This window comes from Phycodurus eques, chromosome 8, assembly GCF_024500275.1.
Source record: "Phycodurus eques isolate BA_2022a chromosome 8, UOR_Pequ_1.1, whole genome shotgun sequence".
Classification (NCBI taxonomy): Eukaryota; Metazoa; Chordata; class Actinopteri; order Syngnathiformes; family Syngnathidae; genus Phycodurus; species Phycodurus eques.
The window spans coordinates 17,266,061-17,289,991 of NC_084532.1; the positions used below are offsets into that span (position 1 = coordinate 17,266,061).

The 23,931-nt window shown below is 41.3% G+C and overlaps 1 protein-coding gene across 1 annotated transcript in view; it reads right to left on the reverse strand.

Annotated features, from left to right (window-relative positions):
- Window positions 1-23,208, reverse strand: part of hmcn1 (hemicentin 1) — a 79,537-nt gene extending 56,329 nt beyond the window's left edge. Inside the window, 10 exon segments of the mRNA XM_061683353.1 lie at window positions 624-745; window positions 903-1,047; window positions 1,128-1,391; window positions 1,533-1,653; window positions 4,655-4,761; window positions 4,969-5,140; window positions 5,677-5,799; window positions 5,877-6,035; window positions 7,771-7,841; window positions 22,729-23,208. Coding sequence (XP_061539337.1) covers window positions 624-745; window positions 903-1,047; window positions 1,128-1,391; window positions 1,533-1,653; window positions 4,655-4,761; window positions 4,969-5,140; window positions 5,677-5,799; window positions 5,877-6,035; window positions 7,771-7,841; window positions 22,729-22,984 — 1,540 coding nt within the window. The 5' untranslated portion in view covers window positions 22,985-23,208.
- Between the last annotated feature and the right edge of the window lie 723 nt (window positions 23,209-23,931).

Genomic DNA, 23,931 nt, shown 5'->3' on the forward strand with positions numbered 1-23,931 from the left:
TTCATTCAACTTCCGTTCCGCTTTTCCTCACTAGGGTCGCGGGCGGGCTGGAGCCTATCCCAGCTAACTCCGGGCGAGAGGCGGGGTACACCCTGAACTGGTCGCCAGCCTCTCGCAGGGCACATATAAACAAACAACCATTCGCAATCACATTCACACCTACGGGCAATTTAGAGTCTTCAATTAACCTACCCTGCATGTGACAGAGAGATTTGATTTGAACCCCGGTCCTCAGAACCCCGGTCCTCAGAACTGTGAGGAGGATGTGCTAACCAGTCACCCGGAGAAAACCCACGCAGACACGGGGAAAACATGCAAACTCCACACAGGTTGGGCAGAGATTTGAACCCCGGTCCTCAGAACTGTGAGGAGGATGTGCTAACCAGTCTTCCACCGTGCCGCCTCTTATAATTTTACTAACTGAAATGAACAAAGATTCATTGATTATTTATTACATAAAAAACACCAAAACAACTTATTATTATTATCTCCCATTGATTGAAGACAAAAATGCGTACAATTGCAGTTTGAATGAATTCAGGGATGCTTGTGAATATTATTATTTTAACCTAGAAAATATCCATATGTAAGTGTAAGTGACTTGTGTTCAAATTTGTGCTTACCTGATACATCCAGGAAGGTGCGAGCTCGTCCTGTCCCAGCACTGTTGACAGCAATGCACTCATAGTATCCTTCATCCTTTAAAGTTACCTCTTCTATCTCCCATGATGCCGTGTCAGACTCACTGGAATCAAATAAGTCTCGGAGCTTTAAGATATCCAACAATACAGAACATTGAAGTACATATTCAGGTTATCTAGATGATAATTGTACAATGTGAAATCACTTCTTTCTGTTTGCAGTTAAAACGGTTTAGTGTCCTTGTCACCGTCACTGCTAACCTGAATAGCTGATCCACCCCAAGTCGTCTTCCATCCCTGCTGAAGCGAAGCGTGAAGGGAATCAGGCTTTCCACTTGACATCTAACAGCCCCTTTCTGGAGATAATAACCATGCGTAGTTGCTAGCATCAGCACTTTTGGGGCATCTAACGAGAGATACACCCGAAAGCAAAGTTAATCCTTTATTGTTCATATTGTCAATATATTTACAGCCTGCATCGCTGACCTGGGATAATACTTGAAAAGGACACACTGGAAACTCTCTGGAACACAAAACCGTCCCGGTCATATCCTGTCAGCCGCAGAAAAAACGCTTCATTTGGTGGAATCAAATCGGTGACGTTCCAGAGGCTGTATGGTTGGCGTTCAGGGTAGTAGCGGATTGGCAGAGTTTTAATAACTTTGCCTGTGATTGCCAAGAGCTCAAGCCTGTCAGCCCGAGCAGGTGGAGAAAGACCTGTTGTGTTCAGGAGGATGTGGGTGGGAATACCTGGACAGAAAGTTCATTTATAGTTGAATTGTAATATTCAAAAACAAGTCCGATGACGACACACAATTGAAAATAATGATTAAAGACAAACAAAGCTGTGTTGACCCTTATTATTTGGAAAAACAATTTAACCTCACTAACCTTGGACTGGGCGACTGACTGTCTTTTTGAAATCCACAATGGGCTTTCGAGAGAACCCAGCTCGGAAGTCTATACTGCTGCGACCTGAGATTCGAACAGAGTGTCTTCCTTCGCTAGAAGTCTGAAATTAAAAGAGGAGATCATGTAATAAATCTCCCAAACCCTCCATAAACTGTCCATGTGTAATGAACCCAGAATTTTACGGCTCTGCACACTACATATATACATATATATATATATATATATATATATATATATATATATATATGTATATACATATATATAAACATCAGAAATATTAATTTGGACTACCGCAACAATAGCTGGGTTTCAGCCTTACTACATTCCTTGTTAGTTGCTCTCACATAATAATAGAAGACGACCTGTAGGTTGTAGCTTACTAGCTAGCTAATTCTGACTAATACTCTTGTTTTTAGCCTTCTTGTTACTTTCAACTAAGAGTAGAAGGCCACACAAGGGTTGTAACCTCCTTGCTCACGTTTTCCTCCATGGGTTTTAGTTCTTTTTGACGAATGATATACTGCACTCCACCCCACTACACCTACATGTCTTTAGCCTCTATCAAGCAATTCTTCACTAACTGTAATTGACTGCATTTGGGTTTTAGTGTCCTTGTCTCATGGTGTGCCGCTCAGAATGTTTGCATGTTTGAGTATATCAAATTATGGTTGGGGTCGGCTCTTACTGGTATACAGAAATTGGTCTGTAAATGCTCTGTCTGGAATTCACTACAAATCTTTGCTGTTAACCATTCTGGACAGCTGTTGCTTTTATCTTTTCAAAAACAGACAGAGGAGGTAGGACCTCTGTTCAATAACAGCCTTTTGTGTGCTTGCAAGTGTCCACAAGCCAAAATGATTAAGTCTGACTGTCTGACATTCAAGCATCTTACACATGACCTTATAAAACATCCACAATTTGAAAATGATCCAATCAGTCAAACATGCATACTGTACTTTAATTAGACACACACAATCACTATAATCAAATACATCGAATGGCTCACGGTCTTCTTCTTTGATGCCTGGCCCACATTGGAGACTGAGTAATTACGATTAAAGTATATGTGTGGTGAGGTGAAACACCTTGGAGGTGTCGCAGCCTTAGCAGTGGGTGCACTTTAACTGTCAGTAGCATTTGCCTAACATGAAAGAGAACACTATTTTAAGATGACAAAACTCCCTCTCAAAAGAATGCTAGTCTACAGAGTGGGTTCTAGTTTTGTACATACTGTAATACTGGGAGGATAACATCTGCTAAGTGAAGCTCCTGAAGCAATGCAATGCCACAAGGACAAAATGGATTAGGTGCAGACATAATTATGAAATGTGCAATTTACAACCCATTTTAACACACTGACCACTTTTACAGTGAAGAACAAGACATTGTTAAAAGCTGTATATAGAAAATGAGTGGACTAAACATTTTGGAAGAAAAACCACGCAAGTGTGAAATATTGGAAACAGACATTTTGCATGTAAGACATCTGGGTAAAACACCTTCCTCAACCCCACTGTAGAATATTTGATTGGAAGCAGATTAAAGCGGATCCAATTCCTTCTCAAACACAATCTATGGCCAGACCTTTAGACTTCTCTGTCCTGTCACAGACTATTAACATTACTCAAAACCAGCATCACTCAAATCCCCATGAAGTGTGTTTCCACAGTTCTTTGAGAAACATATGAGAAAGAGTTCATATTAATCTTGAAAACAGCAAACAGCTTTGGAGGAGTTGAGTTTGGAAAAGGGCTCCATGGTCAACACCATGAACAAGAATGCAGGAAGGTTTTTTTCTCTTTTTATTGGACTGAGATAAATGACAATACAGGAACGATACAGTAAGTGATCAAATGGGACAGAAGCCTTTAGATGAAAGCTGTCAATGTAATTATAAAGTACTTTTATTCAAGTTCCCGCAAAAATCGAATGAAAAGTTTAAATAGCACAAGATGAAAAGAGCTCCCAGAAGTAACACACAGAATGCTGAATATTCCTATTGTACAAAGTTCTGGTGGAAAATCCTGATTCTTGTTAAGACAATTGCCACTGGTTGTTAGGCTCCCAAATTTTAACAATACATCAAATTGATAAATTGAAATAATGTTTTAATTCTGCAGCAACCATATACTGTATTATTTTCTCTTAGTCAATTAAAAACAACAGATTATACACAGTACTCTTTTTGTAGAGGTGTAAGACCATAAACCTTTTGTGCAGAGCACAGGAAAGGTTGGGAACCAGCGGCCTTGATTGTACCTTGTAAGACAGAACTGGACTCAAAGTGCATTAAACATTATTTTTGAGGAGACAGTAGTGCTGGAACAGAAAGGTTGAACACATAAAATTGTCAAAAAAATTTCTTGGTACGCTAAAGCAGTAAGATTTAAGAGCAACAGAAGAGCTGAGAGCAACCCATTATTTATTAATTCATTGGTCATGGTGTGTGTTACAGTTCCAATAAATAGCCAAATCCCAATGTAAAACTAAAACCGTGAATTTAAAAAAAAAAAAATGTTTCACTGTAGCACCTGAGTCATTTGGGATGCCACATTTATGGAGCTCATAGGTTTCCCAGTAAATCAAGTGAGTACTGACACAATAATGAAGCTATGCGGGTAAATGTCACAGCAGGGATCAGCAAAGAATACATGGCTCCTTCCACAAATCACTCAGGTAAAAATGCTTGCCATTTTCCAACATCTGGCGTTGACACTGTGAAATGTGTGTCCCAATTGGCATTACTTTGATAGAAGGGTGCCATTAATTTTAACAATACAAGGATGGTGCTACAAGATGTATGCCCAAATAAAAATATAGGTGAGTGTTTCAGCCTCTTCACTACCTACCTGGACTGCTTGGAGAAAACATGCATGTCAAATTGATTGGTTATCACGGTATCTGAACACCCTGACATATTAGCGCAGTAATTCAAATTAAGAACCTTCCTCAAAGGCCCAGCTGCCTCTTGGGGTGTGATTTTTAACCTCAGTCCTGAACCATTTGCTGTAGGTCTTTTTAAAAGACAGCTTAGCGCTGGGATTTGTTGTTACAAGGTTGTAATGTCATTCACATTTCCAGGTAAAGACAGGATCTTATACCTTGATAGTCCATAACCCGGTCTGCGGGTCCTTGATGTTGACAACTTTGGCAGAGTTGGGAATGTGCAACAGCTCAGTCAGACCATCACTCTTCCCCATGATCCTCCCTGGAGGCAAAACATCAACCTGGGGTTATTATTCGCCCCTTCGTAAAAATAAATACATTATCAAAGCCTGCGCATGCATGGTTAAATATTGTCTATCAATTGTTTATGGGATCTTAATTATCTCTTCCTGTTCTGTGTCATAAAAATACAGTCCATTTAAAAAGGCAGTCTTAACACACATTTGAATGTATGTAACATTGATCTTACCCTGGGGGTTTATAATCTGGATGTCTGGTGTGGGGCCACTGAGGGAAACAGTGACTTCCTTGAGACTGGGGTCAAAGGGGATCTGCCAAGTGTTGCTGACTCCAGCGAAGTGATCAGTTGACAGCAGGTGGACCTTTGAGGACTGCACAGCCTCCTCCACCCATTTCAAAACCTATGACATAAAAAATGCCACCATTACTTGTTGACAATAAATCTTTACATTGCTGATGATTGTGATCTGATCTGTCTGTCTATCAATCTTCTTTTGACCACATACTGTACTAATTCAACAGAGCCATTGCTGGATGCTCCATTTTCAATCAATTGCTTCAGTGCATGATTTATCAACAATCAATTCTACACATTGGCTGAATTACTAGAAATCCCTTCAATTGTGATGTCCAAACAGTCCAAAGTAATTTTGAGTGAATTAAAATAATTTGTAAAGATTGATACCAACCACATTCCTAATTAACTAGACCTGTAGTTCAATTCCATGAAAGACACATACAGAGAAGTTGTAAATTGTCTGCTCCTTTTTAAATTCTGCAGTTTTACCATGACTGACTGGTTTTATAACCATGGCCAAGGCATGTCTTAGTGAATCAAAATATTTTCCCGATGACTCAGACAACTTGAAACTTGCACTTCAAAGTTCGTCGGAGTACAGAAATGCAGGAATGAATTTCTGTTTAGTAACACTCTTACCTCATTGACCTGTTTCTTGTCTAGATGGAAGACCTGTCCCGAGCTCGTGGAGGCGATTTCCTCATAAGCCTTGTAGCCAATGTGAGTCCTGTCATCACAGTCCCCCGTCAACACAAACACAACCTACAGTCACACACAATACAAATGTACGTCAGTCTGAATTATCACATAATATATATTTCCAAGAATAACAGACAAACCTGGGACTGTTTCTGCTGGATGAGTTGAAGGACATCATAGGTGAGCTTGTAATCTTTGGACCGGGCATCTGTAAAGACGTAAATGAAGGATCCAGGCAGTGAGATCTCCAGGGCAATTTTTATCGCACCAATGCTCATTTCTGGACAGTCGCCACCACCCTGGCAATGAAAACAGTATTGTTAGCACATTCCAAGTTATAGTTACCAAATGAATTCATTTGAATATATCTGCTTGACGTAGTATCAATTCTGTACTTGTACACTTTGTTGGAGAAGAATTGCAACACATCAGCATAGTTGTGTTACGCCATGACTCTTTTGACTGTGCCATACTACCATCGCATGCCAACACACTGACAGCTCAGTTTTCGTCTCATAAGAACAGTACCACTGCTCAAAAACGTTTCAAATGTTTGGCTTTTCAGCTCCACAATAATGTTGTCTGGTAAATGACCAAAACCAGCCATACATCACATACATTTTCTATTAGGGTGGTGGGAGAGCTGCAGCCTATTGCACCTAACTTTGAGTTAAAGACAGGGTGCACTCTGGACTGGTCGCCATCCAATTTCTGTCACTTTCGCACCTGAGGACAATTTAGTGTCTTCGGTTAACCTAACATGTATGTTTTTGCAACGTGGGAGGAAACCCATGCAAGCACACGGATAACATCACAAGACAACCTGAGTCGAAGTTCAAACTCAGATCATCTCCAGAGCGGTTGTAATATTAAAGACATGATATCATTCACATGAAAATATGCTTTAAAGTTTTATTTAAATGAAATCTAGCAATCAATCTGAAATAAAATTGCAGATTCGACACAATCGGCAAATGCCAAATTGTTGCTATTGATCCTCAAATTTGTGTATTGCTTCTGTTTATGGTGGGGCATTGACCAGGAATGGAGCACGCTGCAGTTGGATAAAAGTCATCTCCTGTATGTAAATCATAACCCAACTTAAACTCCATCCAATCGTAAAATTCTTGTGGACCTTAAAGCTGGTGGGGCGTGCAGTCAGTCGTCACGTAACTGAGTGATACAGAGAGGAAACAAAGAAAGCAAGTAGATTAGAAAAGCATGTGATTGCCCTTCTTGGCTGCTATTCTTTGGTCAATATCTGTGTCTGACTGACTGCTTGTGTCAAAGAGAAACATCCTCTGCAGGATTGCAGGCATGAGACAGTCCTCAGACTGCTTTTGGACTCAGACACCTCCCCAAATTGACCCAATATTGGCACACTCAAGATATTTTTGAATTTCTTTTTGAAAACATTTGTTTCTAAGATCCCAAAACATTTAAAAACTATTAATTGGTCAATAACTGAAATGTAGATTTAAAAAAACAAAAACCCAAAAAAAAAACATCTTTGGACAAGTGGAAGGGTGAAGGAAGGACAGATAGGCATGCTAGTGCAGCAAGCAGGAAGTGAGAGGAAACTAGATTGTCTCCATGCTCCACGCGACACACTCACACACCAGATTAGCACAAACTCAAGCCTAAGGATGCACAGACAATAGCCAACAGCTTGCTTTAAACTACTCTGAGGGATTCTTGCCGGTCTCCATTAGTTAGGGAGAGTCCAGATTTCATTCATTTGCAATGTGCACACAATAGGAAATAATAGAAGACTAAGATGGATTTTTGTTGATCAACACTGATCAAATTCTTGGGCTGTAGATCCTCTTGCTTCTGACACGATGTAAAGCGAATACACATAAAAACTAGCCCAATAAAGTCACTTTTATTCTCTTGTGAACGCAAAGTAGCAGACTAACTTACTAGGCTTCATTATCCATTCCTAAAAAATTTTTCAGCATGAGTTGTTTTGTGACATGACCTTTGTTTGCTGCCAGTCTGAACCTCTGTAAACCTGATGCCTGCCCAACCCACCTGAACGTACAGCTCCCTCAGCTCATACTGGAATTTCTTCGGGTCTGTTGTGATTGTTACCGGTCCAATTTCTGCAAAAAAATAAATAAAAAACAATGTCTGTTTTAGAAAATGTAAAATAAGAATAATTACATTCGCTTAATCCTTTTGGCAAATGCTTAGCTCCAGGCAGTTGAAATGTCCAAAATTATTCATACCTTTTCCAAATACAGGCCATATTCAATGTTGTACATTTATAGTTACAATGCTGCAGATTATACAAAATGTGATAGTGATCCTTTACAATGGTCAAAAGCTTGTATTCCCAAACCATTTCTGGGATATTAATAATTTAGTTTCATTATTTTAACGAAAGAACAATGAAATTTGGCAAATATTTTAAATGTACATTCCTCACACAACTTCCTCTGTCTTTCAGCACTTTCTTGTAGCCAAACATACCCGACATATAAAAGCCAACAAATCCATCCAGCCTTTTTTTTAGGACTGATCATGTTCTGGGTGAGGTGTCGCATATCCCATCTGACTTAAGGCAGGAGGGAGGATACACCTTGGACTGGTTCCCAGACAATCACACAGCACAATAAAAATCACTCTACCTCAACATTTGGCGAAGGTATGAATATTTTGGGGCTTAACTTTATATATGTCTGCTGTATGTTTTTGCAGAGGGAATACATTTAAGTTATCAAATGTTCACATTTTTTTCACGCTTTGACCCTCCGAGACTTGGGTTTTCAGTGTTGTGTTGGCAGTCACTGCTGTTTCTCGTCTTACTGTTAATGAGCTGCTCAGCTCTTCTTAACTCAAACTGAATGACTTCAGCCACTGCAGCTGTGCTGTGGAATGAGCCTGATGATCGCTACAAAACAACACATATGCAGACAAAGACGCCACTTTGCACTTTCCTTTTACCTTGAGATGATTAGATCAAATTAAAAAATACCCTAAAAACAACAGTCTTGAATTTGATCATTAAACACTATCAGAAACACTGACCTATATTTACAACCTACAGTAAATACTAATATTTGTTTATTTATATATGACTAATTTATTCCCAAAGGTTTTTCTTGTCTGCATTGCTTCCAGTACGTTTATGTGTTTGTAAGATTTTTTTTGTCCAATTATTATTATTTTTACGTATTTATTTTGTCCAATTAGATTTCAGCCACTGTGTGGTGGAGACTGGTTAGCACATCTGCCTCACAGTTTTCAGATCCCTGGTACAAATCTGGCCTTCCTGTGTGGAGTTTGCATGTACTCCCTGTGCCTGTGTGGCTTTTCTCCGGGTACTCTGGTTTCCTCCCACATTCCAAAAACATGCAGGGTAGGTTAAATGAAGACTCAAAATTGTCCATAGGTGTGAATGTGAGTGATAATGGTTGTTTGTTTATAAGTGCCCTGCAAATGGCTGGTGGCCAGTTCAGGGTATACCCTGCCTCTTGCCCGAAGTCAGCTGAGGTAGGCGCCAACATAGCCGCGACCTTAGTGAGGATAAGCGATTAAGAGATTGGATGGATGGATAGATTTCTGCCTCTTCATGCTGCCATGTCAATGTAATCTCCTAGGGCCTTCAGAATCAATAGTGCTGACCATCCATCCATTTTTTGTACCGCTTATCCTCACTAGGGTCGCGGGCGTGCTGGAGCCTATACCAGGTATTTTCAGGCGAGAGGCGGGGTACCTTGAGCTGGTCGCCAGCCAATTGCAGGGCACATATAAAAATGTAAGTTAAACTACAGTATATTAGAAATGGGAATTTTTCTTTAACCAATCAGATTTCAAATTCGCCTCAAAGAGCCAGCTAGCTGGCCTAGAATAACGTCACCATTTTTCCGTCCTCGGATTGATTGGTCAGAGCAAGCCAAGTTCGACTAGCAAAACATGTCTGTAGCGATCTGCACACATTAATACATTTAATAATCATCATCTCTTGTGTATATCATGTATTTTATTTAAATGGTTTATGTTTTTTTGCTAGATAAATATTGATTCTAAAATTCTCCAGGAATGGAGTGTTTTGCAGTAGGACCCAAAAAATGTCAGGTGAGTAGGCTGCAGGGACTGGCACTGATTACGCACAGGAACACTGGAAATGTCAGATAATGAACAAAATACAATTCTTATTTATTGGTGAACGGTACAATAATTACGGACAGTTGAAAACTGTCTTGTGTGTAAGTTTTGTTCAGTGTTTTTGTGATATCCTTAGGAAATACAATAAGTGAGTCTCTCTTTGCTGGGCAGAATTTAATTTTTTTTTTTTCAATCATTTTTTTTTTCAATCAAAGAAAACATGAATACCTCTGTAAAATGTTCTTATGTAAATAATATTTAATGTCAGTGGCTTCTGTGTGCAAAGATCCCGCAAGTGTTCCAGATCCAATTTGTTACATTTACATGACACAAACCAACGTGCAGTACAGGAGAAACCTGACTACAATCCTGGCTGGAGGGAAAAGGAAAAGAAATAAATGCTGTCTCCAAGATGACAAAGAACACATAATTGGCATGAGTAAGGCTAAGTGAATGAACTAAGAGTGAAAGAATGCTGGCAAAATTTGTTAAGAACAACCAAGAAAAAAAATGACCAGCATAGATCAGACAAACAGAACTAAAGATCTGCAACGTTTCCTTTTGTCTCAGTTTGATAGTAATACAAGTTGACATAAGTAAATAATCAAGCAAATAATCAAAGCCTCACCTATTCTTACAGCATCCATCTGTAATGCCATGAATGCAGGCCACATCTGCACATCACATGCAAGATGTAACCCTCAAATAATCATTTAATGAGGTGGACTAAAAGTTGGCAAATGTCATTTTCACCTCAGACTAACATTCAGACTGAGGCTAATTTAGTTGGAATTGCATTTGTATTCACTGGGGTGTGACTTTCTTTTTCCTTACATCAACAGCATGGAATTCAGAGGCCACTCAACTGAGGGGGTCACAGTTACGGATGTCTTCGCAGGAAATCATTTTTTTGGCAGCAGCGCAGTTCAGAAAAGCAGGGCAGCCATACATCTTTTCTCAGAATATGTCCTCTAATAGGGACCTAAAAAATGGTTCTGTTCGGCCATAAACACATCGCCACTGATAAATGTCTGCACCAGTTTACCTGTTTTACTGGGGCATTTAGTGCACAGCAACTAATTGTTTTTGGCCCAAACACAGAATACAAAGTATTAAAATTAGTTTGTAAGAAGACATCTTCTACAAGTAGTCTAACTGTATCTGGCAAAGCAGACCTGGCCGACTGAAAAGAAAATGCTATGTTGTCTTAACTGCTCGTCCTTCACAAAAAAAGTTAAACAAACCAAAGCACAGTCTTTGTAACCTCTGAGATTGAACAAAATCCATTCAGTGCTGCTGCTTGATTCCTTGTGTTTTTTAAATTTAACTTTTTAATAAAAATATTGGTCGAGTTCCAATGGTACGACCTCAGTGGCAGTCGACTTAAACGTTGCCACTGTCAGTGTGAGAAAGGGCAGTGAGGGTCTTACATTTTTGAGCCCACACACTCACGTGTACAGTTCACAACAAGTAGCTGTTGCGGCACTTAAAAGGCAACAGAGGCTATAAACACACGCTGCGCACTGTCATTCCGCTGACTCAGGGTAAAATGTGCCAGAACAAGAGTGGCTGTCAATGACCATCAGCTAAGGGGTGTAATTCATTCCATTGGCCTCACTGAGAGAACACAATTGGAACTGCACGCTGTTCAGCATGCACTAGTGAGCATGCACATGTTCACTGTTATACTTTTGGGACCAAACTTCATTTTTGTACAATTAGGTTAATATTTTTATCAGACGTAATTCAAGTGCCAAGGCATCTCCCTAATAAGAAATCTAGATGTTGGTGGAAAACAAATAGGCTGAACATTTTAAGCAAGACCTTGCCTTGGCTCTGCTTCCTTCTTGTATTTTCCATAACGACAGTACAGCTAGGTTCCTTCTACTCCATTCTAACCCCTCAATTCGCTCACTGCCTACCATGTTAGACAACCGTAGCCAATGTTTAATGACTTTTAGCCTGCAGTGACCAAGATGACAGGATTTTATTTCAAACTACTATAAATGAGCATGAGCATGTAATGGAAAGTTCCCCAACACGGAGGAGGACCACCGTGTTTATAGGCTGCTTATTGTGGCACCACCCCACTCAATACAGCAGTGGTATCACAGAATGTCGGGCCTCGATCCCACACTAACATTTGAGCTGCAAATCCACACATACACACACAAACTTGTATGAAACCAAAAATGAAGATCCTAACATACAAGAGACAAAGCAATCCGGATGAGGCGTTTGTTCCTGAGAGTGATGTGAGATCTGAAACCAATATGAGTCACTCATTTGACTGGTTTTTCGCTGTTGGAGACACAACACAGATGAGTGAGTGACCCCAAGGGATGTCTTAATTATGTGCTCTGGGAATTGTTTGTGCATTTATGAGGTCTAGTTATGGGTGGCTCTCGCACTGGTCGTGAAGAGATACATTCTAAGTCAGTGACCAAAAACACAGCCACTGCCGGTTCCAAGCCTAGATTTAAAAAAAAATAGTGGGTGCATTGTGTCAGGAAGGGCATCCGGTGTAAAAACTGTGCACTTAACCCGCTGTGGCCTTGATGGGACGAGCTGAAAGTGACAGCAACAATTTATATGTGGCTCTCAGGTGTGACCATTGGTCACTACACAGGGACATCTCTTGAGGCACTTACTGTATATGTGCATTTGTGTGTGGGAAACAGATTGGTGGATTCATTCATAACTGCAATTGAGACTGCTGTCCATCCAAGAACACTAAACTGCAATGTGATTGACGATAACATCCCAAATTAGTGTTTAGAGGAAGTTGCAGGTCATCTGTCAGCATGAGTCATGCATGTAGTACTTTCAGTCTGTATTGTCTACAAACACAATTCAAAGGGAATAAGAGCATAATCCTCTCGCTCTTAAGTAACTGAATTCTGCAGGCTGAGGCAATGGAATGTATTAACGTTGGACCCATCGTGGTTCCACATAACCATGTATGATTCAAAAGTGCTTCAAATTACAATACCTAAAAGTGACCAATAATCAACACTTTCCTATAAGGAATTTGATGAAAATGAGATAAAATTGGATTTCTCATTCAGTGACGTGTCATTGCAAAGCTATTTTATACGTATATCCTTAGACAAATGTATGCAATTGCACTAAATAAATTGGGATAACCTTTATTCTAGGTGTGTGAAGATTAGATATACTGTATGTTCCTGTGTGGAATTCAAAGGTTGGCGCCACAGGGAGGCATGAGTTATACATTTTCAGACCCTGTCTGACCCGTCTCCACTGTTGACCCTTGACCTTAACGCCGTTCAACCATGCACTTGAACTCCATGATCTGGATATAGTCGACACCAGGTAAACATACATCTGGGCCATATTATCATGATTTGTTGGTTGAAATGCCTAACACAAGAGGGAAATAGCATCTAATTAACAACCCTTCCAATTTTAATCAATACTATCATTCTGACAATACTTTAATGACCTTTCCCATCATAAAAGGATTGAAGATGAGGATTAACTATGCTGTTCTGATGAATTCCAGATGAAACTTCATGGAGACAGGCAAATATAGATTTCTCCCTTGGGTTCCCCCTAAAATTATTATGAATTATATTATTAATCCATGCAGAACTCTAAGCTACACTTGAAAAATACAGTATAATACTGCTCATAACCCAAGAAGAAGAATGTTCCAGGAAAAATTCTGAGAATATTTATGACTCCAAGTCTTTGTTATAGTGTTGCTCCATACTCCGCCAAACGTCATTAACTTTTCTAACAAACTGTTTATCACAGGAAAATACAGAAAAATATATCAAAAAGTGATGGTGATTGATTTACACGTTGAAAACAAAAGCATGATAAACAACCTGATCACTGTGCTGTCCGACAACAAAGAGGTCAGAGAGATGCTCTATTCATCACCTTGGTGACATGTTGGGGTTGAGGCTTCAAAATGACAAAAGTGGCTTAGAGTGTTGTTCGGTTATTAAATCTCTAAAGGCTTCTCACTGAAAGGTCAGAACGAGCGCAGAAAAATTAAACGGCTGTGCTGTGCTGGGGCATGTTATTTGATGCACTTTATTACCCTAAGTGATTACTTTAAGTTAAGTAGAGGCTCTACACTAAGTGGCAACAATGCAACCACAAATCTGCAAATCTCATGACTGAGCACTTTATAACGAGTGCATTCAGCTTTGACTGAGTGTTATACTGCGCAAAGTGCCTTGTTTGTTTTAAAAAGCAAGGCATAATTATGCATTCTCAAATTGACAAAGAAACCTAAGATGCAGCAGATTAGCACAGTAGACCACACACAGATGCTTATTAGGAGATTTCCAGCTTGTGTTCCAGAGCTTACTAAAGCAATTTTAAGCTTTGCCCAGGAGTGGTGTAAAAAAAGGAGATTGATTATACAGTATTAGCCTTTCCTGTTTGGACAACAGTTGCCCATGAGCAAAGCACGGCATCTGGTAAACACTGACGTAAGGTGGTCTCTACCACTCAGCCATGGAGAGGGGATCTCATGACTTCTCCCCCACACATCACTGACGCATGGGCCAGGGGGCACAGGCAGACTGACCTTCACCCTTGTAGCCTGTAACTCCTCCAGCACGTGTAGTGTGCTGACACACGTTTTATAAAGCATACAGGCATTCTTGTCAATCAGGCTACCTTTCTGCATGCATCAGCACCACACAGTTGAATATGTTGCAAACAAAGAGAGAGAAATTAGGTCTACCGCAGAACTACACCTGGATGCCAGATGTAAACTGGACATTGCATCAGGTAGAACAAGTTCAAATATTTCAAACACAAGTAGGGCGCAATGTAGATTTGAGAAAGAAAGTTCTGTCACGTTGGATGGTGAACGTTGGTGAGCAGCCATTTTCACGTCTTTCCAGAGCTGCTCAATTGGGTTCTGATCGTCCCAAACGTCTTCCATTTCAGGATTATGGAGCATTTCAGGATTATGCTCTTAGGAACCTTACGTGCAGCAGAATTTTTTTGTAACCTTGCCTTGCCACAATTCTGTCTCTGAGCTCTTCAGGCAGTTCCTTTGACTTCAAGATTCTCATTTGCTCTGACATGCACTGTGAGCTCTAAGGTCTTATATAGACAGGGGTGTGGCTTTCCTAATCAAGTCCAATCAGTATAATAAAACACAGCTGGACTCCAATGAAGGTGTCGAACCATTTTAAGGATGATCAGAAGAAATGAACAGCACCTGAGTTAAATATATGAATGTCACAGCAAAGGGTCTGAATACTCATGGCTGTTTGGTATTACAGTTTTTCTTTTTTAATAAAGCAGCAAAAATTGGCCTGAACCCATGGAGCCCGGCCGGGCACAGCCCGAAAGGGTAACGTTTCCCATGGGCACACCACCTGTGGGAGGGGCCACAGGGGTCGGGTCCAGTGTGAGCTGGGCGGTGGCCGAAGGCGGGGACCTTGGCGATCCGATCCCCGCCTACAGAAGTTGGCTCTAGGGACGTGGAATGTCACCTCTCTGGCAGGACTTGGAGAAGGCGTTCCACCGTGTCCCTCGTGGAGTCCTGTGGGTGTGCTTCGGGAGTATGGGGTACCAAACCACCTGATACGGGCTGTTCGGTTCCTGTACGACCGGTGTCAGAGTTTGGTACGCATTGCCGGCAGTCAGTCGGACTCGTTTCCAGTGAGGGTTGGACTCCCACAAGGCTGCCCTTTGTCACCGATTCTGTTCATAACTTTTATGGACAGAATTTCTAGGTAAAGCCGAGGCGTAGAGGGGGTCCGGTTTGGTGGCCTCAGTGTTGCATCTCTGCTTTTTGCAGATTATGTGGTTCTGTTGGCTTCTTCAGGCCATGATCTCCAACTCTCACTGGAGTGGTTCGCAGCCGAGTGTGAAGCGGCTGGGATGAGAATCCTCCACCTCTAAATCTGAAACCATGGAAAAGGACGGAGTGCCCTCTCCAGGTCGGGGATGAGATCCTTCCCCAAGTGGAGGAGTTCAAATATCTTGGGGTCTTGTTCACGAGTGAGGGAAGAATGGAACGGGAGATCGACAGGCGGATTGGTGCAGCGTCTGCAGTGATGCGGACTTTGTATGCTGTTGTGAAGAAGGAGCTAAGCTGAAAGGCGAAGCTCTCAAGTTACCGGTCGATCTACGTTCCTACCCTCACCTATGGTCACGAGCTGTGGGTCATGACCGAAAGAACAAGATCCTGGATACAAGTGGCCGAAATGAGTTTCCGCCGCAGGGTGTCCAGGCTCTCCCTTAGAGATAGGGTGAGAAGGGGATGAGTAGAGCCGCTGCTCCTCCGCATTGAGAGGAGCCAGATGAGGTGTCTCGGGCATCTGTTTAGGATGCCTCCTGGACGCCTCCCCCACCGGGAGGAGACCCCAGGGACGACCCAGGATACGGTGGAGAAACGATGTCTCTCGGCTTGCTTGGGAACACCTCGGGATCCCCTCGGAAGTGCTGGAAGAAGTGGCTGCGGAGAGGGAAGACTGGGCTTCCCTGCTGAGGCTGATGCCCCCGCAACCCGACCTCGGATAAGCGGAAGACAATGGATGGATGGATGGATGGGTTTTGTCACGGTCCCCTTCATCATTCACCCGAGCCAGGAGGAAGTGCTTCGACCTATTTTGCCCAATGCGGAAGTAGGTTGCACATATACGGTGATAGTTTCAACTTTTGGAGGGGGGAGTGTAAGTCACATCAGGCAGGGCATGTTAAGTGATTTCTAGGATATTCTTACACCTTTTCCCCTAGCTAATTCAATAGGACGGAGAAGGATGAACACACGTTCCCGTAGGCCTCGGGATAACCTTTGACCACTAATTACAAAGCTAAATGAAGTCGAAAGCTATTGTCTTAAGAGTGCCTTAAGGCACTTTAGGTGAGGCAGCTCCCGTCCTTAAAATGTAAGCCCATTCAAATATACTGTACCAAGTTGAAAGACACAGATTGCAGTTAGCCAAACTACTCTGTTCTCCCAAAGCTCCTCATTTATCTTTTGACATTCCTGTCTAATGGCATCATTATTGACTGTGCCCAGCCAAAAGCAGGCTCCTTGTAATCTTTACATAGGTGGGGCACTTCAGACAGAAACGGCTGCTCTAAAAAAAAAAAAAAAAAGGTAAAAGGGGATGGTGGACAATGAACACCAACAAAGGAAGCTCTTGGATAAGTGCCTTTAATCAGCTACAGCATCAGTTATTCACTCCATGCTTCAAGCTTCAATAGTCCTCTAACTAAAGAGAGCTGGCTGAGCCAGTCAAGTCAGGGCATCAACTTAGCAGAAGAAATCTCCAGAACGCACCAATTAAACAAACAGTAACATGACATTAGCCATCCGCCTGTATTTCAATGTATAGTACAGGTGAAGTTGAACGCAGCCTGTTCCAGAATACTGGTCATGGTGTGGAATTAAAAACAATTTCCCCAATAGGTTCCCCGGTTTCCTACCACATCCCAAAAACATGCATGGTAGGTTGATTGAAGACTCTAAATTGCCCGTAGGTGTGAATGTGAGTGCGAATGGTTGTTTGTTTCTATGTGCCCTGCGATTGGCTGGTGACCGGTTCAGGATATACCCCGCCTCCTGCCCAAAGATAGCTGGGATAGGCTCCAGCAGCCCACGGCCCTAGTGAGGATAAGCGGTAAAGGAAATGGATGGATGGATGGATGGATGGAAGAGCCCTTGTTGATGATGGTCAGTATTTTGGGAAAGCTACATTATTGGAAGACACAGAAAGACAAAGAAAATGCAAAACACCCACAAAGACAGTTACCCCACGCACTGCACAGGATTTACGCCGCTCATGAAAATAGGGCCCTAAGTGTCACAGAACTTCACCCGAAGTAAATACAGGTTTTTTTTTAAGATAATGCAAATTCCGAAATTGCAGCAATTCCATCAAAGACTTGGAAACAAGTTTTAACATTTTCTGACTTGGAAATGGCAGAAGAAACAAATGGACAGATTTGAGATTGATCCAAAAAAAGAAGAGGAGGAAAAGTGAAAATTAAGGAATCTGAACTCGATATTTTAAAAGTATAAAGGAACTGAAAACTAAAAGAACAGTATCTTTCAACAGATTCATTAGAGAGTGTAGTGCTAAATAAACAAGACTGTGCCTCAGAAAAATAACCTATGAAGTATCATTTTGCTTTCCCTCTGCAAGATGGGGAGGTCTGGGGATTGTGGGGGTTTCCTGACTGAACCAAATATCCAGGCATCCTCTTGACACTCGCTTGACACAAACACACACTAAAGCATAAAACACAGGGTGAGTGAAACACAAACACACTCTTGGATGTTTACTGTGTCACAGTTAGGGCCTCTGATTTAAAGGGAGCCAAATCAAACAGGAGGGACTGTGTTGTCTTACTGGGTCAGCGGAGGAAGGGCATATAAATCTATCAGACACAGTTTCTAATCATAAAAAAAGGTTATTTGGGAAAGCAAAATTAAAATATATATGGTCAAAGAAGGACAGCAGAGATACTGGGGAAGAACATTTGGGGAAATATTTTGCTACTTTGGCTTGCAGTGTGCTGTGCTGTTCATCCTCTGGTTCCCTGAAGGTTTTGGAGAAGACATTTGCATATCCTCGTAAAAGCTTTAAGAAATCAATTGATGTCATAATGTGGACAAACACGAAGACAACAATAGAGCTGTTATGTGATTAGACTATTCCTGGAGAGGGTAACAGTTGCTTAGAATTAAGCCTTATTACACTACTGTTTCCTCCTTTTTTATCTGCTAATGATCTGACTTTCTTTGGCTTTTCCCAGAGGCATTAAATAATTAATTCATCATTTGTGTACACTGTGCATAGTTTCTCCCTGAAGATAATTATTATTCTAGGCAACACAGCTGCCTGCTTAAATAAATGATTGCAAAATTGAGCTTAAAAAGAATCTGTGACATGCAGAAACTTAGCTGAGGAAAACAAACATCTGGAATAGGAATCCCTCCTTTCACTGAACTCTACTACCATTTCTCAGCTCTCTTAGGATGCTTTTGTCTCTGTTAAAAGCATTAAGAGTAAACTAAAGTCTTAAATACAATATTTTATTATATTTTTGTTAAAAGATACTGTTAAAAAAAGTTTCTGGACGAAAGACGTTTGTCAACGAAATAACATGGCCGATGGGATATTGTGATGATGCAAGCAAAAACCGTGGCCACCGCGTGGTTGTGTACACTATAGTTAAAAAGAAAAAGAAAAAAAAAAAAACAGCACGGCCACATTGAACAATCACACAGCCTCCACGCTTTCCTCTGTTTGGTTACTATCGGGCAATACTTGGCACGCTCTTTTGCGCCGCACCAGCTACCTACGAGCTACAGCTGGCTAGCTAATGCCTGACAAATTAATTAAACGACAAATTTGGTCTCTCGCGATGGTACCATGCCAGAAGTGCTCCGGAGAGGACGTTCTGGCGTGTCCATTCTTCTAGGAAAGCTTTAGGTAATGTTCAGATACTTTTATGATCATGCACAAGTAGGTAACATAATATTATGTAGCTAGCTAGCGCTAGCACAAAAATTTGTAGGTAAACATGCCGGCGTACTTTCAATTCATGCTCTAAAGCTCTAAATGTTTGTGCGCTTGAATAAATGTTGAGAATGGCGAGCAAGGGAGGTGATGCGCCGATTACAATATGCAATCCTATTGGTCGATGTCAACGCACCATGTCGGAGGGTTGTCGTTTATACGTCACATTACATGGAAGGTATCCAAAAAAAAAAATGCTGAACTTTTCATTTTTCTGTCATAGGGTTATCAAAGGACCAAATCTTTGGTCATGGACATAATCCACAAAATATGTCATGCTCGACCTGGGAAATTGCCTGCGATACCAAATTGGGCCAAATAAACAGGCTAAAATCTTGTAATCCGATCCAGGTCAAAATGTAGCTAAACACAATGCGGAGCCGCGGAGGCCAAAGTTGGCTTTGCGTCCTGTGTCAAGGGAGCATAAGTCACTAATCATCACCTCTATGGCATCGCTCATGTATCGTTCTCACGAAGAGAGGACGAGGAGTAGTTCAAAGGAGAACGACAGCGAAGCCATGCAAATTGCTAAGCTATCATGACATGCAGTCGCTAAACACCGAAATAAGTGATTGGTTGATGCAGAACACTTGTCACATACAGTAGGTCTGCCTGAAGCGCATTATAACAGAGAGTATCCAACTCTGAACAGCAAAATAGCAGGCAAATTAATAAGTGTCCTCAGAAAAAAAGAATACACTGCGACACAGGACACTGTCTGAAACTGGAAATTAAATATTACGTCATTGCCAACTGAGAACAGTTGCCTATAAGGTTAAAGGTATATTGATATATAAATATTTATAATATAAGTTATATATATATATATATATATATATATATATATATAAAAAGATCATCTTTATTAGTCGATGGGGAAATTTGCATCGTTTCAGCAGCAATAGTGGATATAGGACATTCAAAAATAGCATGCAAGAGAAGACATTTGGCTGCAAGACGTCCGCCATTACAAGATTGATGCGAATGCAATGCAATGCAAGTACATTAAAATAACAAATATTGAAGCCATAATTTATTAACCATTACGATTATAGATAAATTATTATGTTGTGAAATTGAACAGTACACAGGATTATTTGTATCCGATTATGGAATATAATAAAAAATACGGATTTTGGCCTTTGTTTCCACATTTTCGGTTTTGGCCAAGAATTTTCATTTTGGTGCATCCCTATCTCAACCGGCAGACGTGCTGTTGATTCGGTCTAAACTAATTTGCAGAACATTACCTTAACTAAGGCTTACATCCACACAGACCTATTCAGTGGCACAACTGCTCTGAGCAGAATTATTATTCTCAGGACTACAGCTGCATACAAACTGGGGTTCAGAACATTAGGAAAGAGATTTTGCCTTTCCTCGATTGAAATATTACATTTATCTACAAGAACCAATCATGGATAGGAAGATTCTATAGATTCCATTTGTAGTTCTGTGTGTTCCATGACATAAAATGATTGTTGTGAAAAATAATGTTTTAAAATAAAGACACTTTATTATCTGCCATCTAAAATGTATTTGAAGTAGATAATACTATTAAAGTGGAAAATGTACTTTTTCAGTGCTTGTATACAAACAGTGGGGTCTCCAGAATGTCTACCCACCAAGTGTGAAATAAAAAAAACAAGTGAATATTTTGCCCATTCTGCCCAAGCTGTTCTGAACATCGTCCCCTCTGTTACGTAACAGTGGGGGTAATTTGTATAATAAACACCACCGCACAGAGTTTCTCCCCCCATGACTTGAAAGATAGGCTGGCTGAAGATCCAGAGCCACGGAAGTATATTTGTGTTTGGTGATGTGTCCGCTGCGCTACATGCAAAGGTCCTTACAGTAAATGACAAGTGTAACTGACAAAGTGTTGACTCCACACGTGAAAAGACAATCCATGCTGTGTTTTACATGCTGGCAGATGTTTCCCAGTGTGGAGTCACTTTTTTTCAATTTGAGGATATATGTGCAGCCACGCTGAACTATGCCCCTCGTAACGAAATCTGTACTCACCATTGACTCGGCAAAATATGAGGTGGGATGAGGGCTGTCTCTTGCTAATTTCAACAAGACAAAAAATAGGGGGTGTAAAGTTATATATTTCTTCATCTTTAGGGTATTTTGACAAAAGCATCTCAGAGACATCTTATTAAGAGACCTGGGAACTGTTTTAAAATATACAGTATATGTTCCCTTTAAGGGCGCATGCACGCCTCTGCAATAAGTATTGTGCAGCAGGTTGATAAATACTCAATAATCATCCCCAGAGTTGATATACGAAATGTAGTCACATGCTTATCCCTGCTTTCCACCCCCGTTAACCTTTTGTCAAAGGAGCATTTTTCACATCATGGACACCTTCAACTTCTTACATCCAGATCCACACATGAAGATTCAGAAAACATCTGACATATTCACAAAAGATAGATGTGGGGCTCTTAATTTAAAAAATTCAAATTCAAATTCAAAAAATATGGTCTCAACTACATTTCTGGGATTCAATTGATGGCCAATGCAGCGGTACCCTGAAGTGTACTGCTTTTATACCACTGAATCACGGGAGGATACCTGCTCTTTTTTGGTGCTGGAAGGGTACGAAGACTTACATCGGAGTCCAGTAATTACCGTACAGGGTACATTAATGCAATGAGTGTCAGATACAGTGTGTACCCCAATTTATGACAGTGTACTATCCAGCAATCACTCTATAACTGGGATCCCCCAGACTCATTATTTTCCATACACACAGTAGACTGTCTTCATAACACTTTCTATGGAAAGCTAGTTCAGCATTTATTCAATATCCTTGTTATCTAGCTTCAGGTCCATGTACTAGTATGTTTGTTGTCCTCACTAGTAAGACATTTCAGTGCACTAGTAGAATGACATCTTGTGTCTTACTAGTATTTTTTCCCCTACTGCCGTCCACTGCAGTGCTACGCACTTGTTGACATGTGTGCCCTACTAGTTACATGAAGTTGTCCTATTAGTATGTCAAAGTTGTGAAACTAGTGAAAACAAAAGCATCTTAAAGCATGTTGCATGAGTTCAACAGAGTACATATCGGGATCACGAGCTGCTCAGAAAGAATAGAGCACCCTTGGGTGATGATAATCATCAAGCTACATAACATTGCAACGCTAAAGCACACACAGTACACTAAAGCTGGCGGAATGCTAATGATAGTGACCGCCAGGCTGAACATCCGTGTGCAGACACCAAACCTCATCTGGAGGTGTGAGCAACACTGGGCGGGTTGTGAGCAAACTATTAGATTTCTCACTTTTCTCTCTATCCAAAATGCTGCAAGCGTGAATGAAAATGAAATTTGGACCTGGGTCATGGAAGGGGACCAGAGCGAAGTTGTAGAGCGGTCGATTCGGTCTACTCAAGGATGTCTCCAGAATCTTGGACGCCCCCTGTATAACTTGGACCAGGTCGTCGTACATGGAGCCGGTCACGTCAAACACGAATGCGAGGGTAGAAGCGCCCTCCGGGATGTCCTCTTCTGTGGCTTTGGTGCCCGCGTCCTGCCCGAATGAGAGCGCCATTGAAAGGGCAAAGAGGAACCACCCGAATCGGGTGCCCATTTCAGATCCGAAAATATGAAATTGTTCAAAACAAAACAAAAAGTAATTGTAAAATAAAATACAAAGCCCAACTGTCAGTCTTGATAACCGAGCACAGACATTGAGTTTCTCAAGCGACTTTAAAAAGATAAGACAAATAAAAGTATTGCGCTTGGATGCAGCATTGGTGCCCTCCGTGCCTTCTTTTTACGCAGTGACCTGCGAGGCTCTTCCTCGCCTTGAGTCCCTTCTCTTGGGCTCCAAGTGTACAGAGTCAGTGGTCTTCGTTGAAGACCACCTCTCAGCACAAAGCCTGCAAGACGCACGCTAGCGCGAGAAGAGTAGCGGCGCTCTGATTGGACGAGCACTTGGGGGTGGGGGGGTGGGGGGGTTAACGGTGGTGGGGCTGCGCCGAGGCTACACAACGCACAACACACGCGATGGTCACATCACGTGTCACTTTGTTTTATATGCTGTATGTCAGTTTGCAATAGCAAAATACACATCAAAACAATGAAGTCAGAACTGTGATATGAACTGTGAAGTGCAGTATATACATATTAGATGGACCTAAAAAGCAAATATATATGGACAGCATGGTGGATCTAGTGGTCAGCACATTTGCCTAGCAGTTATGAGGTTCGGGGTTAGAATCTCAGCAGTGGCACTCCTGTTTGGAGTTTGCATGTTCTCCAAGCGTGTCTCGGTTTTCTCCGGTTTCTCCAGCGTCCTTCCAAAAACATGCATCCATAGGTGTGAATATGAATGGGAATTGTAGAGTGTCTATAAGTGCCCTGCAATAAATTGGCTGGCAACCAGTCGAGGGTTTACCCCACTTCAAGCCCAAAGCCAGCTGGGATAGGCTCCAGCTCACCCATGGCCCTAATGAGAACAAGCGCTATAGAAAATGGAAGAACGGTATTATAAACATAAACGATAAGACTAAATTAATAAAAGTATTCTGTAAA